The sequence below is a fragment of the Phaethon lepturus genome, unplaced genomic scaffold (genome assembly GCF_000687285.1).
Source record: "Phaethon lepturus isolate BGI_N335 unplaced genomic scaffold, ASM68728v1 scaffold4710, whole genome shotgun sequence".
Taxonomy (NCBI): domain Eukaryota; kingdom Metazoa; phylum Chordata; class Aves; order Phaethontiformes; family Phaethontidae; genus Phaethon; species Phaethon lepturus.
In genome coordinates this window covers 14,644-28,628 of record NW_010509700.1, presented here as the reverse complement: position 1 = coordinate 28,628, position 13,985 = coordinate 14,644, and the positions used below count along the sequence as shown (strand labels likewise).

Here is a 13,985-nt window from a genome sequence, read left to right as displayed (position 1 = left end):
TGACAAATTGAATTAAAAGTTTGTGGTACCAGCATCAGTAGGGCGCAGTGAAAAATCTCAGACTGCACTTGTCAACCAGAAGATATAAATTGACAGAGCTTTTTCTGAAGTCTCCAGAGACTGATTCGAGGTCTATTTAGTCAAAGAAGAGAACAATGCTATGACATTTTTACTGGTTAAATTTTATAATGGGCATAAAACTGTAAAGCTCGTGCATATTGAAGAGGTATCAGTGTTATTGCCAAGTGAACTCAACTGCCTTGAGTCAGTGGTTTCACCGGCCTCAAAACATGTTTGAATACAGCCATATGTGTATTATTCCTGAGAATAAGAACATAGATAAATGTTTAGTCTTTAAAAGGCCTTTCCTCCTTCCCTCCCAATGATCCTGTTCTCAGACTTGCTGGGCAGTTGGTAAATGCTGTCCAGAAGCAGCGTCAATGCAAACAGGCTTCAAGTGGTGTTCACAAGTGCTACATCCTGGTGAAAATACAGTAACACAAAGCTATAGGAAAAAATAACTCCTGGCTCAATCTACAGTCTGCTTTTTGAGTTGTGAGATTTGCTCTGTCTTTTTAGTCCAGATACTTGCTTGATCTTTCACTCTGTTGCTGGCCAGCTCTTCAAGCTGAGATCTTTGTAACAGTCTAAAATAGGCATTTGTCCTGTTTGTTTTTCATGCTGGGACTTGTCTAACCACATGCTTCTCTGTCCCTGACACCTTCTGGTAGAGAGTTGTCTTAAAAATCAGAATGATTTTCATTAAAAGATATATATATTACTTCAGTGTCTGTCCTGTGGTATCTCGCTCCCTTAGGGCATGTGTTTTGACCTTACAGTTGTAAAATGAAGCAATCATTTACTAACACGCCTTCTCCTTCTGGTTCTTTGCATCACTTATTTGCATGATCAAACAGAAAAAGCAACATATATAACATGTGAAGGTAGGAAATGTTTCTTAGATTAAGAAAAAAAAATGCTATTTCACAGAGAGAACAGATGGACAGACAAAATGAGGATAATTCAGCTTTTTCTCTACTGTTTCACCTAATCTGGACAAGACTTCTATCATGGTCATGGAGGCAGACTGGACAGCACCCAGAAGCCCATCAATAGCAAAGTCATATAATTTATGACTTTCATTTGTCACTGGTGGAACTTCGAACACATGCAATCATCTTCCCAGTGGTCTTGGGAAGTGCTGTAATACTGTGAAATGCTCTAACTTAGTAAATGGTTTTATCCCCTTACAAATTTCTTTACAGTAAGATTCACAACTGTATTCAATTTAATCAGTGTTCAGTGTAACAAGAGCATTTGGAACCTCAAGATTTTAGTGATTTCTTAGCTGAGAAATGGAGAAGCTCCATGAATCTGACTGATAAAGGTAAATATGCATATTTTGTTTGTATAAATAAAACTTTTCAGATTACATACTGGGGTACTTCCAACGCTTCTGTGTTCTGTGTACCTTTACTCCTGTGATTCATGGGGCAAACTATAATTTATTGTCCCACCTCCTCATATGTATTTCACAAGACATTACTGCCGAACATCATGGTCTTATATCCTTAATCTCTCCTGCCACATGATTTCTGGTCATGCCCATATCTCTGCTTTCTGTCTTAACTACTAAGCCAGTACAATTTTCTGATAGGAATGAAGACTGGGATGGTAAATACAGGCAAGTGTTTCACCAGGCAAATATATACATAGCTTTATAAAAGGTTGTTTCTAAAATAATTGGTAGTGCCATCCTGGAGGATGCCAGTTTCAGTCCCAGCTGCAGACAGACGGCAAAGAGCTTCAGCAGCATTTTTTCTCAGTTTTGTGTCTTTAGTCTTCTCTCTTACAGCATTCAGTAGCAGTTACTGGTGTGAAGGGACGAGAAAAGTTGCCAAACCTTTCTGTACAGGAGAGAGCAAAGGGGATCACTGCATCCAGTTTAATAGCCCTGATGCCAACAACAGCAATGCTGTGCAGTATATTTGGGAGACAGGAGATGACAAGTTTGTTGACCGAAAGTTTCATGCTGGGATTTGGTATTCCTGTGAAGAAACTATAAATGAAGAAGGTGAGTAAAACCCTATGAATTTATTTAGGAAAATAATCAGAGTTCTTCCTATTTATTTGGTGTCACCTTCCTCTTTGCTGCAATATTGTATCTTTATTTTAAAGGAAAAAGTGTCCTTAAAAAGTTGCTCTTCTCTGGGAAGGGAGGTCTTAGAGGGTACTATGTAGTCTATTCCTAAAAAAATCCTAAAAAATTCTGCAAAAGAACTTTAGAGTAACATGTTGTAGTACTGATGAAGATTTTTTTTTATTTTATTCTTCTAACCAGAGCAGCAAGTTAAGTTACTTTAACAGGGAAGTGTTTTATTTTTCTGAAGTATTTAGCTGCTTAGGCAAAAATGAACATATTTGCCTTAAATGATTGCTTACAATCCCCTATGGCAACATAAAAAGCACAATCTGTTTTTTATTTTTAAAAATAATTTGAGCAATTAAATCTGTGAGATTTAAGTTATTTAATGAATTTCCCCTTAAGCACAGGTGTTTCTACTTTCTTACTGTGATCTCACCTTTCATAAATCAAAGCCAAAAAAGATTATTTTCATCCTGCTAAAACATAATTCTGAGAACTACTAGTCATGAGTGGTGGCATTTAAGAGAGCGTTACTCTGCATGTGTAAATGTCAGTAAAAAGAAATTATTTTGCCATTAAAGAAAGCTTCTAGTTAATTTTGGATCTTTGGATAAGTGAATTGCTTATCTTGTTCAAGAAATAGGGCACTTACTGTAAATAAGATCAACACTACATTTTTCCCCTTGTTGTCCTGATCAGTTTACAAATGACAAACAGTAGAAAACTTTAGAGAAATCAAATCAGCTGTCATCTGTGCTATAAAATGCAAATATTTTCATAACCACCTGTCCACCTGTCCTGAAAGTGCAATTCTACCAGAAGGTCTTGTAAGTTACGCAATTTTAAGGAGGTAAATGTTGAAGATTGAAGCAAAAGACATCTTTCAGGTGGTGATTGCTATGCATACCGGTGTTGTTTAATTAGTGCATTTGCTATGGCAGTTCTTGTTTTCTAGCTTGCTACACTTAGTAGTGGAAAAACAACACTCTGTATTTTCAGAGCAGAGCAGAATTAATTCCAAGAGCTTTATTCACAGCATCTGTGTGGGGGTCACAAGGTCACACGGGTTTGAAAATCAAAGCTTACAGAAGGAAATTGGAAACCAGCTTAGAAGAAATTTGTGCAAGCAGTAGCCTTGTTGGAGAGCTGTAAGGAGAGCAGATAGGAAGGAAGGTAGGAGACTTCACAGGGAAGATTGTTTTGGTGTGTTGAAAGCTAGACATGAGCTGTCAACGTGTGCTTGCAATCCAGAAGGCCAGCCATATCCCAGGCTGCATTCAAAGCAGTGTGTCCAGCAGGCTTTGGGAGGTGATTCTGCCCCTCTGCTCCGCTCAGGTGAGACCCCACCTGGAGTCCTGCATCCAGCTCTGGTAGATGCCCCATCCCTGGAAACACTCAAGGTCAGGTTGGATGGAGCTCTGATCAGGCTCAACCTGCTCTATTTGAAGACGTTCCTCCTCATTGCAGGGGGGTTGGACCAGATGACCTTAAAAGGTCCCTTCCAACCCAAATTATTCTATGATTCTATGGTATACAGGCTGCCAGTCTTTCAAAGGAATTGATAATTTTCCCATTCTGGCTTTCACAGCTACAACCTTTTGCAAATCAATTCATAGCCTTTGTCTAAGTCTCCTAGACTCTGGTTCTGCCTTGAAAAAATCTGGAAGGATTCTCTAGCTAAGTCCCAGGAGTAGGTCAATGTACCAGGAACTCTGTGTGAACAAATATACATCATGTGGTCATGACCATTTCTCCTCATCATCTCAGTTTGTACTTTTATGATAGATTTTCCATTTTCTGCTTTCTATTAATCTATTTCTTTAGATCATTATGAAATACAAAATAATCCTAAGTTTTATTTAAAAATAAATTTTATTATTTTTAAGGTGAGAAATGTAGAAGCTTCATCAGTCTGACTCCACCTGCTGATCGAGGTAGGTGTGCATATTTTGTTTGTGTAAATAAAACCTTCCTGGTCACATTTACCAATATAGATATTCTGTATTTTAACATGAAAAATGCTTGCTTTAATCCCACACAGTTTTTTGTCTTCTATATGTCTTTTGAAAACATTCCATTTGAATATTAATATGTTTTAAAATTACTTTGAATATGGGTACCAGAAGTCAAGATTTTTAAGTTTTTGCCCCCGCTTTCCTCATATAGCTCCATATTCAGCCAGGAATTTTGTGGCTTGCACCATGTGGCCTGGAGAGGGCAGAGGGACAGGCAGTGTGTGAACAAGGGCAGTCAGTATGCTGAGAGGACTTGGGGGAGACATGTTGTGGATGAAATCAATCTTGATGGCAGTCTGAATCCCCTCCCTGTACCTTACTGGTACCTTACCTTACAGAGCTGTAAGGAGACATTTCCATTATCCTGGAAGCAGAGTTGCCCTCTTTCAAAGAACGGTTCATGTTGCTATAAAACACACCTGCAGAATGCTGTTAAGCGGCCCTGCCCATCACTGATGTGGTTAGACCAATCACTTTGCGAGTGGCTGATCCAGAAAAAAAAGTCTTCCTTTTTCTCCAGGGGGTTGAAATTGTATGTCCAGGATACTGGAACTGGAGTACTTGCCTGGATACACAATTGCAGCCCCTTGGGGAAGAAGAAAGCCTCAGTATCTGAAGGCTAGTCCTCCTTCCATCTATTGCAGCTTGGGCACAAATAATTCAAGATCTTTATAGTATGAGAAAAAAATATAAATGAGATGTGGTTCTTAGTCACACAGACATAGTCCTGAGAAAGGAGGGGTGGACTATGGGCCCCTGAGAACTCCTCACACATGGAACGACTGGTGGGCATAGTGCTGAAACTAACTCTGTGAACAGCATCAGCACCTGCAGGTCAGATCAAGACACCTAAGACAGCACCTAGGAACCTGCTAACCACATGAGAAGCTATCCCTGGGTGGTGAAATCCGGTGTGGAAATAGACTCCTGCCCTGCATGGGAGAAGAGTGAGTTTGTGTTCTGCATGTGGAAATGGCTGCTGTGTGCACAAAACTCAGGACACATCAGGCTCGTCCCTCCTGAATTTATTATCCCTAGTCATCATACACACAGATTATCACAGTTGTTCTGTGCATATGTAATGATGGCTCACTTAAAAATATTAAGATGCAAGCTCTTGTAGCTGGAGCAGCCAATACTGTTGGGCAATGTAACATCTGGCGTTCCTGAACAAAATCAGAATTTTTTACTGAGACAAAGATTTGTTGGAGAAATAAACCTTGCCCAGGAACCCCCCACATGAATGTCTAAATGGCCTTTGAATCAGAGAAAATCAGACACTGTCAAAGCCTGCAGTAGGGGTTATTTACCACACAAATATTGTTTACTGCCATATGTAGCATTTAGTAATCAATTACATGTCTTAGCAATGTTTCTATTTTTACGTTATCATTGTTCATATACACTTTCACATGAAATCACTATTTGAATCTACAACCAGGAGTCTCAGGACAGGTTTGGGTAGGTTGTTTGCCACTTTTTACTACGATCTAGACACGTGAAGACCTCCTGCTCCTGACTGTGGGACATTAGCATGCTAATAGTAAAACAGCAGGCTGAGAAACTTGAATGGGAAGATTAACTTTGTGTGTAAGATGCAATTAACAGATATCCAGAAAAAGATGAATTAACAGATAACCAGAGAAATGGATCTTAGTAAAATCTGGAGAGTGTCTGGGCTTGTGAAGGTTTCTCTGTCCAAAAAAATCAAGATCCTGTTTGACAGAAAATTAAGCCCATGGGGAAAATTTATTTAACGACTAGACCCTCAGGCCATGTGGTTGTGTGTGTGGCCTTGCAGTTTGTTAGCTGGGTAACAAGGTCTTCTGTTTTGGTACACTCTCTCTGGACTCAGCAACCATGATATCAACGACTAGATAATTGGATAGTAATTCTTCTTTTTATATTAACTTTGGTTCATGGTAATTTTAGGGTAGCTACTGAGTATAAAACCATACTGCCCCACCTTGTACTGTAAGCTTCTTCAGTGTGAAGTAGGAATGTGCAAGTGTTTTTCCACTAAACGGCGAAAGCAGTAGAGGGGATTATAATTTAGGGTGTCCACTGAAGTCTTCCTATAGATATAATAATAGCATCCTCACAGCATCTGAGCTTTTGTTTAATGTTGTATAAGCAATAAACATGAAGAAGAAAGAAAGGGTGAAAATACTAAATGACTGCTTATAATATCAGTACTATCGATTTGCTTTTCCAGGGGTTTTATGGCTGTCTATTGTAGCAGAGCTTCTGTACATCATTTTGCTTCTGACTGGAGCCATTCTTATGTCAGTAGAAATGTGCTACTACAGTACTGTCATTGATGGGCTAAAGATCAACGCCTTTTCTGCAGTAGTCACCGTATTAGCAGGTACAGTTAAGGATCTTGATTTATTACATTCCAGAAAATGCAACATTTATAGACTTTCATGTGAAAATTAATAACAGTGTCTAATTTTCAAAACTATTGCAATACTTATGGAGACACTAACAATAGAAGATGCAGCAAAATTTTACGGAATATATTATTTTCACATAATGATTTCTTAATATGATTGTTTTAATGTTTTATATTTATAGGTTTTACTATTTTTAGCTTCATTATTTTAATTTTATAATTTTTAATTTCATTATCAGGTTGGTTGTCAAAGATAAAAAAGTAACATACTCTTCCAAATAGCTTGATTTTTTAATTTGCAACATGCTAAGTGTAAAAATAGTAACAGCCAAATTAAAATAGCGCTTTTAAGAAGGAATAAAATGTAATTGGATAATTGTTAGTAGAGAATCATCATTAAAATTGTCCTTCATTTTCTGCATATTACTTCCTAATCCAGTGCTATCTAATCATAGAATCATTAAGGCTGGAAAAGTCCTCTAAGATCATCAAGTCCAACCGTCAACCCAAAGTCACCATGCCCCCTAAACTGTGTCCCGCAGTGCCACATCTACAAGTTTTTTGAACGCCTCCAGTGATGGCAACTCCACCACTTCCCTGGGCAGCCTGTTCCATTGTTTGATCACTCTCTCAGTAAAGAAATTTTTCCTAATATCCAATCTAAACCTCCCCTGATGCAACTTGAGGCCATTTCCTCTGGTCCTATTGCAAGGCCTATTTTAATCATAGGATCCTAGGCAAATTCAGTTTGGAAGAAAGTTCAGAGTTCAATCCAATCTCAAGAATCTGGTCTGAATTCAGTGTTGACTGTGTTGAAAAGGAGGAGGTTGGACCAGAGACTTCTGAAGGTGTCTTACAGCCTGAAGTCCTCTGTGATTCTGTCTATATTACAGAATTGTTACCAAGGAATGTTGCAGTAAAAACAGCAATTAGGAGTGACAGGAACAATGTTCCATAGAGTTATTAATTTTAGAGTCAAAAGCAATCATGCTGTTTATTTACTATAATTTTTTGTGGAACACATGCCACTGTGCTTCATATAGTCAGGATTTTTAGAGTCCAAAGTGATTTATACTTAATGAAAGCATGCCTTTTAGAATGGCATCTAATTGCAAGTCAAACAACTGGCAGATGGCAAAGAATTAATCTCAAGATTGTCTTCCTCTGTCAAAATTTTGGACTTTGATCCTAAGCCTAATGTTTTTGGATTTAGTGTTCATGCATTTGTGATTGTTGTACCTTTCTTCATGAAGTAAAGATTTTTTATTGTACTTTTTCCTTTTAAACATAAAAATCTCTATTATCACCAGTTCTACTAATTTCTCAAAAAAGCCACATTTCTCCTGCATCTTACTTTTCAACTTTTTCCTCTCCCAATAATAATAAATATTCACTTTTATTAATATTCTTTTTGGTTTTGGCATGTACAGTATTAAGGAGGCTTACACAGCAAGCAACAAGCTTTTACTGGACATTCTGTTTACTTCCACTAGTAAATTTTTTTTTAAATATTAAAAAGTTGAAAAGCATCTGTCTTAGCTGTTAAACTTATGTATCAATCCTTTCTAGATATAAACCAAATCTAGTTGCCCTAACGTGTAACAAAGATGCAATTTCTTGTACAAACATGCTCTTGATTCTAGCAAGCAAATGCAAATTAAAATTTAGCTACTGGAAACAGTAACTGCACAATTCTAGCTATATTAAAAACACACAATTAAAAAAGCCTGTTACAGTATTTAACCATTGAAAAAAACACATTAAAGCTAGTGTTTGTTTTCTCAGTTCCCTCAGTCTTTAGCTTGGACTGAATAAAATCCTAAAACGTATGTTCTAACTTCTGCAGAACATTGTCATTTAAAAGAAGAATCACAGTGTGAAATTTTCTGACCATAGGTATGTAGGTTTATAATGTCTCACATGCAGCTCTTGACTACAGAAATTATTATTCTAATTTGCGAGTTTTTTCTCTTAAATACATGTGCACTGGTAGTTAACTCCACTGCTATGAAATGCACATTATTGATACCACTGTCCTGTTGCCCTCGGTGGCCTTTGATGAAAATAAACATTGACAGACACCCATATATGACTATGCTTGCCTTTTATATCTATATTAGTTAAATTTTCACCATTTCCCAGGTACCAAACTGCCCTGATGCCGCTGCTGAAATGTTGAGCCTGACTCAGAATTTAATCCTTGTACAAGAGCTAAGAGGAGAGCTCCAGCACAGGAGTCCTTGTTCACACTGCAGTTATATCCTGGAGGATTCAGGACAGACATTCATGTAACTCAAAAATGGCTATAACATAATACCACCATTTTGGTGAGAGATGGACAACTGGTCTCTAATAGCCACATTGACAGTTGTCGTGGTTTAGCCCCAGCCGGCAACTAAGCACCACGCAGTCGCTCGCTCACTCCCTCTCCCGCAGTGGGACGGGGAAGAGAATTGGGGAAAAAAAAAACTCGTGGGTTGAGATAAACACGGTTTAATAGGACAGACAGAAAGAAGGAAACAACAATGATAATACCAACAAAGTAATGTACAAGAACAAGTGATGCCCAATACAGCAATTGCTCACCACCCAGTGATCGACAGCCCGTCCCCGAGCAGCGATTTCCGCCCCCCGGCCAACTCCAGTTTATGTACTGGGCATGACGTCGTATGGTAGGGAATATCTCTTTGGCCAGTCTGGGTCAGCTGTCCCGGCTGTGTCCCCTCCCAGCCCCCCTTGCCCCCCCAGCCTGCTCGCTGGCAGGCCAGCACAAGAAGCTGGACTGTCCTTGGCTGCTCAGCAACAACCCAAAACATCAGCACATTATCAACAGTTTCTCATCCCAAATCCAAAACACAGTCTCACACTGGCTTCTGCGAAGAAAACCAGCTCTATCCTGACTGAAACCAGGACAACAGTCAAACAACTTTCTCCAAAGAGTTTATGAAGGAATGTGCTATCAGGGTGACAGCTAACTACCGAATGAGGTAGTTCACAGCATGAAGCCTCTTGGGTCTGTGCTACATAAAAAGGCTCTCCTAATTGCCTGTTGATGGTGTTTCAGGCAATACCAGTATTTCAGGGAAGGCCATTTCCCAGTGATTACTGAAGTCAGGTCATTGTCAGCCCTGTCTCGTTACACCGGAGGACGTGTGTCCTAGACTGAAAGATACTGTGTGCTAGCTAGCTAGTTTTGTAAGGATTCATGAAACAGACCTACTTTAGGAACATCTAAGAAATTGGATCTTGTGAGTTTGGTGGGGAACTGTCTGCTCTGAGAAGTTAATGTGTTTTAGATAGTGGGATAGTTGATACTGCAAGGGTTTTTATGGATTTGTAAATGAATCTGGAAACAAAAAATTAGATGTTCACAAATGGCCATTAAGTGTTTGTTGAATTTTCATTCACCTACATAACACTGATAAATCTGGCTGCATTTAAGGCACTGGGAAAGAGCATATGACCGCATGCTTTTGAAAAAGCTTTCCACTGAACAATAGGACACTGTGGGAAATGTGTCCTGTGCAATGCAGATGAGCAATACTTTGTTGTAATGGTTGATCCCTGCTCAGGGTTGAACTACTAAGAAGTTTTCAGAGGATGAGAGCCAATCAATTTATTGCCTTTTAAAATCTATGGGTTGCGTGTCCCATTGCTCCCCTAGATTGTTCTAGCATGCAGAATAGATGTCAAGGGACTGTATTTGTGATTGTATTGGCAAATACATGACACACAAATACACTTGGATTATAATGTCCAGTATTTTGGAGTGATTTATAGTATTCAGATACTTCATAAAATATTCTTCAGGAGCTCAAGGGACAACTGCAAAAAGTTAACAAAGAAGAATGTCCTCAATTTACATTTTCTAATGTTCTTATGATATTATATTTTTTAGGTCTTCTGGGCATGGTTGCTCACATGATGTACACAACAGTATTTCAAATGACTGTAAATCTTGGTCCTGAAGACTGGAGACCTCACACATGGGATTATGGCTGGTCCTATTGGTACCTATTGGTTTATATTTGGTTCTTCCATTACACTTCAGTCACTTCACCTAATGTTCAAGGAATGTATACCTAATTTATAAAAAACAGGTATACCTTATTTCACTCCTGGGGTTCAGTAACCAGCTGTTTTTCTCCAAGTTCAATTGTCTTAGATTATTGCATAGAATACTTAAGATTGTGAATTTTGCATTTGTCATCCTTTAGACAGTACAGAGACCTCCAACTGCTCTGCACAAAGCAGAGGCTCTTCTCCTTACACATAAGACCCAGTTTTAGTACCCTCATCTCCCAGGACAATTACCTTGCATAAATTGTTTAAAACTCTTCGAGTTTTAGCTGATTTTTTCACTATTAGATATATGCTTCCGGTTGTTGTACCTGGAACATTTCAGACAAAATGGTTCAAATTTTTGAAAACAGGCTTGTGTAAAAACACATTATTTGTAATTGTAACATATCCTTTGAGGAGATCTAGTGAATTTATTAAGAAAGAGGGTTGTTCAGAAGATTTTTGCTACAGGGATGTGTCTTTGAAAACTCATCAAATCTGGTCCATTTGAATGTTCAGGTGCTGGAAACTGCTGCTATTTTCCCCAACTGACTGAGAAAAAGAATAGGAACAACTGTATTGGGTTAAATCAAAAGTCGATAAGGACCAATATTTTGGGTTAGTAGAGCAGAGCTCAGGCTGATTGTCTCCTTCATACGTGCTCTGACAGACGAGATCACAGCTCATTGTCACCCATTCTTGTTGCTCTTTCTACTTTATTGTACCATTATTGAACAAGAGCTTATAGCTGTATGCAGTCTTTACAATGCAGACTCGCTAGGGATTTTTGCAGTGAAATAGGGGTTTCTTTTGTCTTTTGTTCTGTTATTTTTCACCTTCCTAATAACTCAAATCTCATCTAAAGGTCACTGTACATTGCTCTGCATCTCTCCAGGAGTCTGTATCCCAGGCAGCAGCAGATTGTTTGAAGCTATTCTTACATGTGTATAAATGGCGATGTTTCTCTAGTGCTTTCAGAGCACGGAAAGACTCAAGCTGTACATCAGCCAGATCATGACAAATGGTGTATCTTGTCCTGTTTGTCCAACAGATGAGGTGGCCCAGCACCCATATGTCACCCACTTGCTTAAAGTGGAAAGGGTGATCCCCCTTCTGTCAGGAAATACTGGTCTGAGAAGGTCTGATACCAAGTGTCCAGACAACACCCTGGGCAATGTCCAGGGAATATTTGGATACTTTCAACAGGTACCATAGGAGCTGTGCAGGATCCTCAAATAGTGCCTTCTTCCCTACTTTCAGACTTAGATACTTTTTGCTGCTTTGACTCTCACTGCTTCCATTCATTCATGTTTTTGCTTTGCAATAATAATTTGGTTTCCCTAGTCTGGGGCTCTGATCTCTTTTCTTGGACGTGTCTCCATTTCTTTCATGAATGGGATTAGGCCCGTTTTTACTCTAAAATCAATTAAGAAGAGTGGTCAGTGGAAAGAGAGGGAGTTTTCCTTCTTTACTTCTCCCTTCTTATGGGAGTAGAAACAGAAAACTGCAGACCAGTACTGAGGAGCCTTTCCAACTGAGTTCCCTCCTTTCCACCCCATTGGGAGGAGAAGAAAAACACCTAAATCACTGTTACTATTGCTGTTACTGCCATAACTCTATTGATGCCACTATAACCACCATTATCATATTCATCACTGATGTCATCACTGCTGTCATGACAGTCAGCCTTCTCCCGAGCACCTGGTCTAATGACTTTCACCATGTGGCACATACTCAGGTATTGAAGATTTCATTGCTGTCTTCTAATAATTCAGTGCAGCCTGGTCCACTGAATGCCCAAATAAATGCTTCTACCAACACAAGACTTTCCAAGCCATCAGTACCTGCATACAGGAAGACATTGAAGAGGACGGTCTGTGTGGTGCCTTTTTTCTAATCAATTGTATGCTCTATTTTTCTATCAAGAGTCACTTCTTTCCTTTTCTCAGCCTAAACAGCAGCTACATGACCCTGTTTGATAGTAATCTAAAAATAAAACAGGACATACATACAGGTGCCTCCCTCCCTTCTCCCAGCTGTCTCCCTTGGTTTCTTTCCTCTTAGCTTGTTTCATATGTAATGTTGTCTCTCTTCTGATAACCCACATTCGCACCTCCCTTACAATTGTATGAACCCTCATCTTCAGCCTCCCTCAGCTGCTCTCCCACTGACTGCATGTGAGAATTTCATCTGATGGTAAGAGAGGAAGAATGCTGAAGCTATTTGTCTTTTACAAGAAGAAAGAGAACAGATGCCAAAAAAAGGGGCATTGATGGTGATGACTGACACTCCCTTTCCAACTACCTCAGCGCCCGCTTGTGGCCAACAATGTTACCAAGACCATGACAGGGGCATGGGCACACAGAGGCACAGGCAGACTTCGCTACTTTTTCGTTTCGACTTATCATCACCTAGTTAGTAGCCAAGGAAAACAAAGAATTGGGCGCATGGCAGCAGCTTTTCATCCCAATCACCAGATCTAGTAAAGCAGTTAGTTATTCCTGCAAGAACTACTGAGCCTCTGTCATGGTTCTTCTACCTGCCACAGTTGCCCCTGTCTTCCCATCCAGTTGCTGTGGGCAGGGTTTTTCTTCCACCTGGCCCAGGAAGCGTGAAGACCTTTCTTATTCCTTTATAGTGCTAGAATTGCTAATGGTGGGTAGACTCACTCTGTGGTACCCCTGAACATCTTTTCAATAAATCCCTCCATATTTCTGTTTTCTCTTCAGCAGCTTCCCTGGAGGTTGAAAGACATTTCTATTCTTTGTGAATCTCTCCCTCTCCTTGTGTTTCTCAGATTGAGGCATCCTCTCCTCAAGAGACAACATTGTGTTTCTAAAGACCTGCCCTGTAGTAAATTCCCATAACACACCTCATATGGAGTATTCCCTCAGTATTCTGGAAGTTTCACACATTTTTAGCAAATTGTACCTCAGCATCATTTTTCAGTTCTGTCTTCTTATGGTTTTACTTTTAACACTTCAGAGTTGATGTCCTTTTCTCTCTGTTCAGTCATGACCTATATTTTCTCAGGAATGCACTTCAGTGCTCAAGCCTGCTTTAGTCAGCTATTTAATTGTGCCTTCACTTTTCTTTTTAACCCTTTTGTGTAACAGGCACACATTTTTCTCAGTATTGCCTGTGAGATTTGTAGTCTCAATAGCTCCATCCTTTAATTTTTTATGCAACCTCATTTTTTTATAGTTCCTCTTTCCGATGTTAAGCTCTAAGTAGAATAAACAGAGAAATTGGAGGTAGGGCTTCATTAAACAGGAATGTTAAATGTGAATATGATAACCAATATGCAGAGGTCAACTACATAAGTCAGGTATGTGGATGGTCATTAACAAAGAATCTTTCCTCCTCC

At 39.3% G+C, this 13,985-nt stretch overlaps 1 protein-coding gene across 1 annotated transcript in view; it reads left to right on the top strand.

Annotated features, from left to right (window-relative positions):
* Nucleotides 1–1,764: 1,764 nt before the first annotated feature.
* Nucleotides 1,765–13,985, top strand: part of LOC104616915 (putative germ cell-specific gene 1-like protein 2) — a 12,617-nt gene continuing 396 nt past the window's right edge. Inside the window, exons 1-4 of the mRNA XM_010282116.1 lie at nt 1,765–2,074; nt 4,033–4,080; nt 6,377–6,529; nt 10,455–10,566. Coding sequence (XP_010280418.1) covers nt 1,765–2,074; nt 4,033–4,080; nt 6,377–6,529; nt 10,455–10,566 — 623 coding nt within the window. The remainder of the gene's footprint in view (nt 2,075–4,032; nt 4,081–6,376; nt 6,530–10,454; nt 10,567–13,985) is intronic.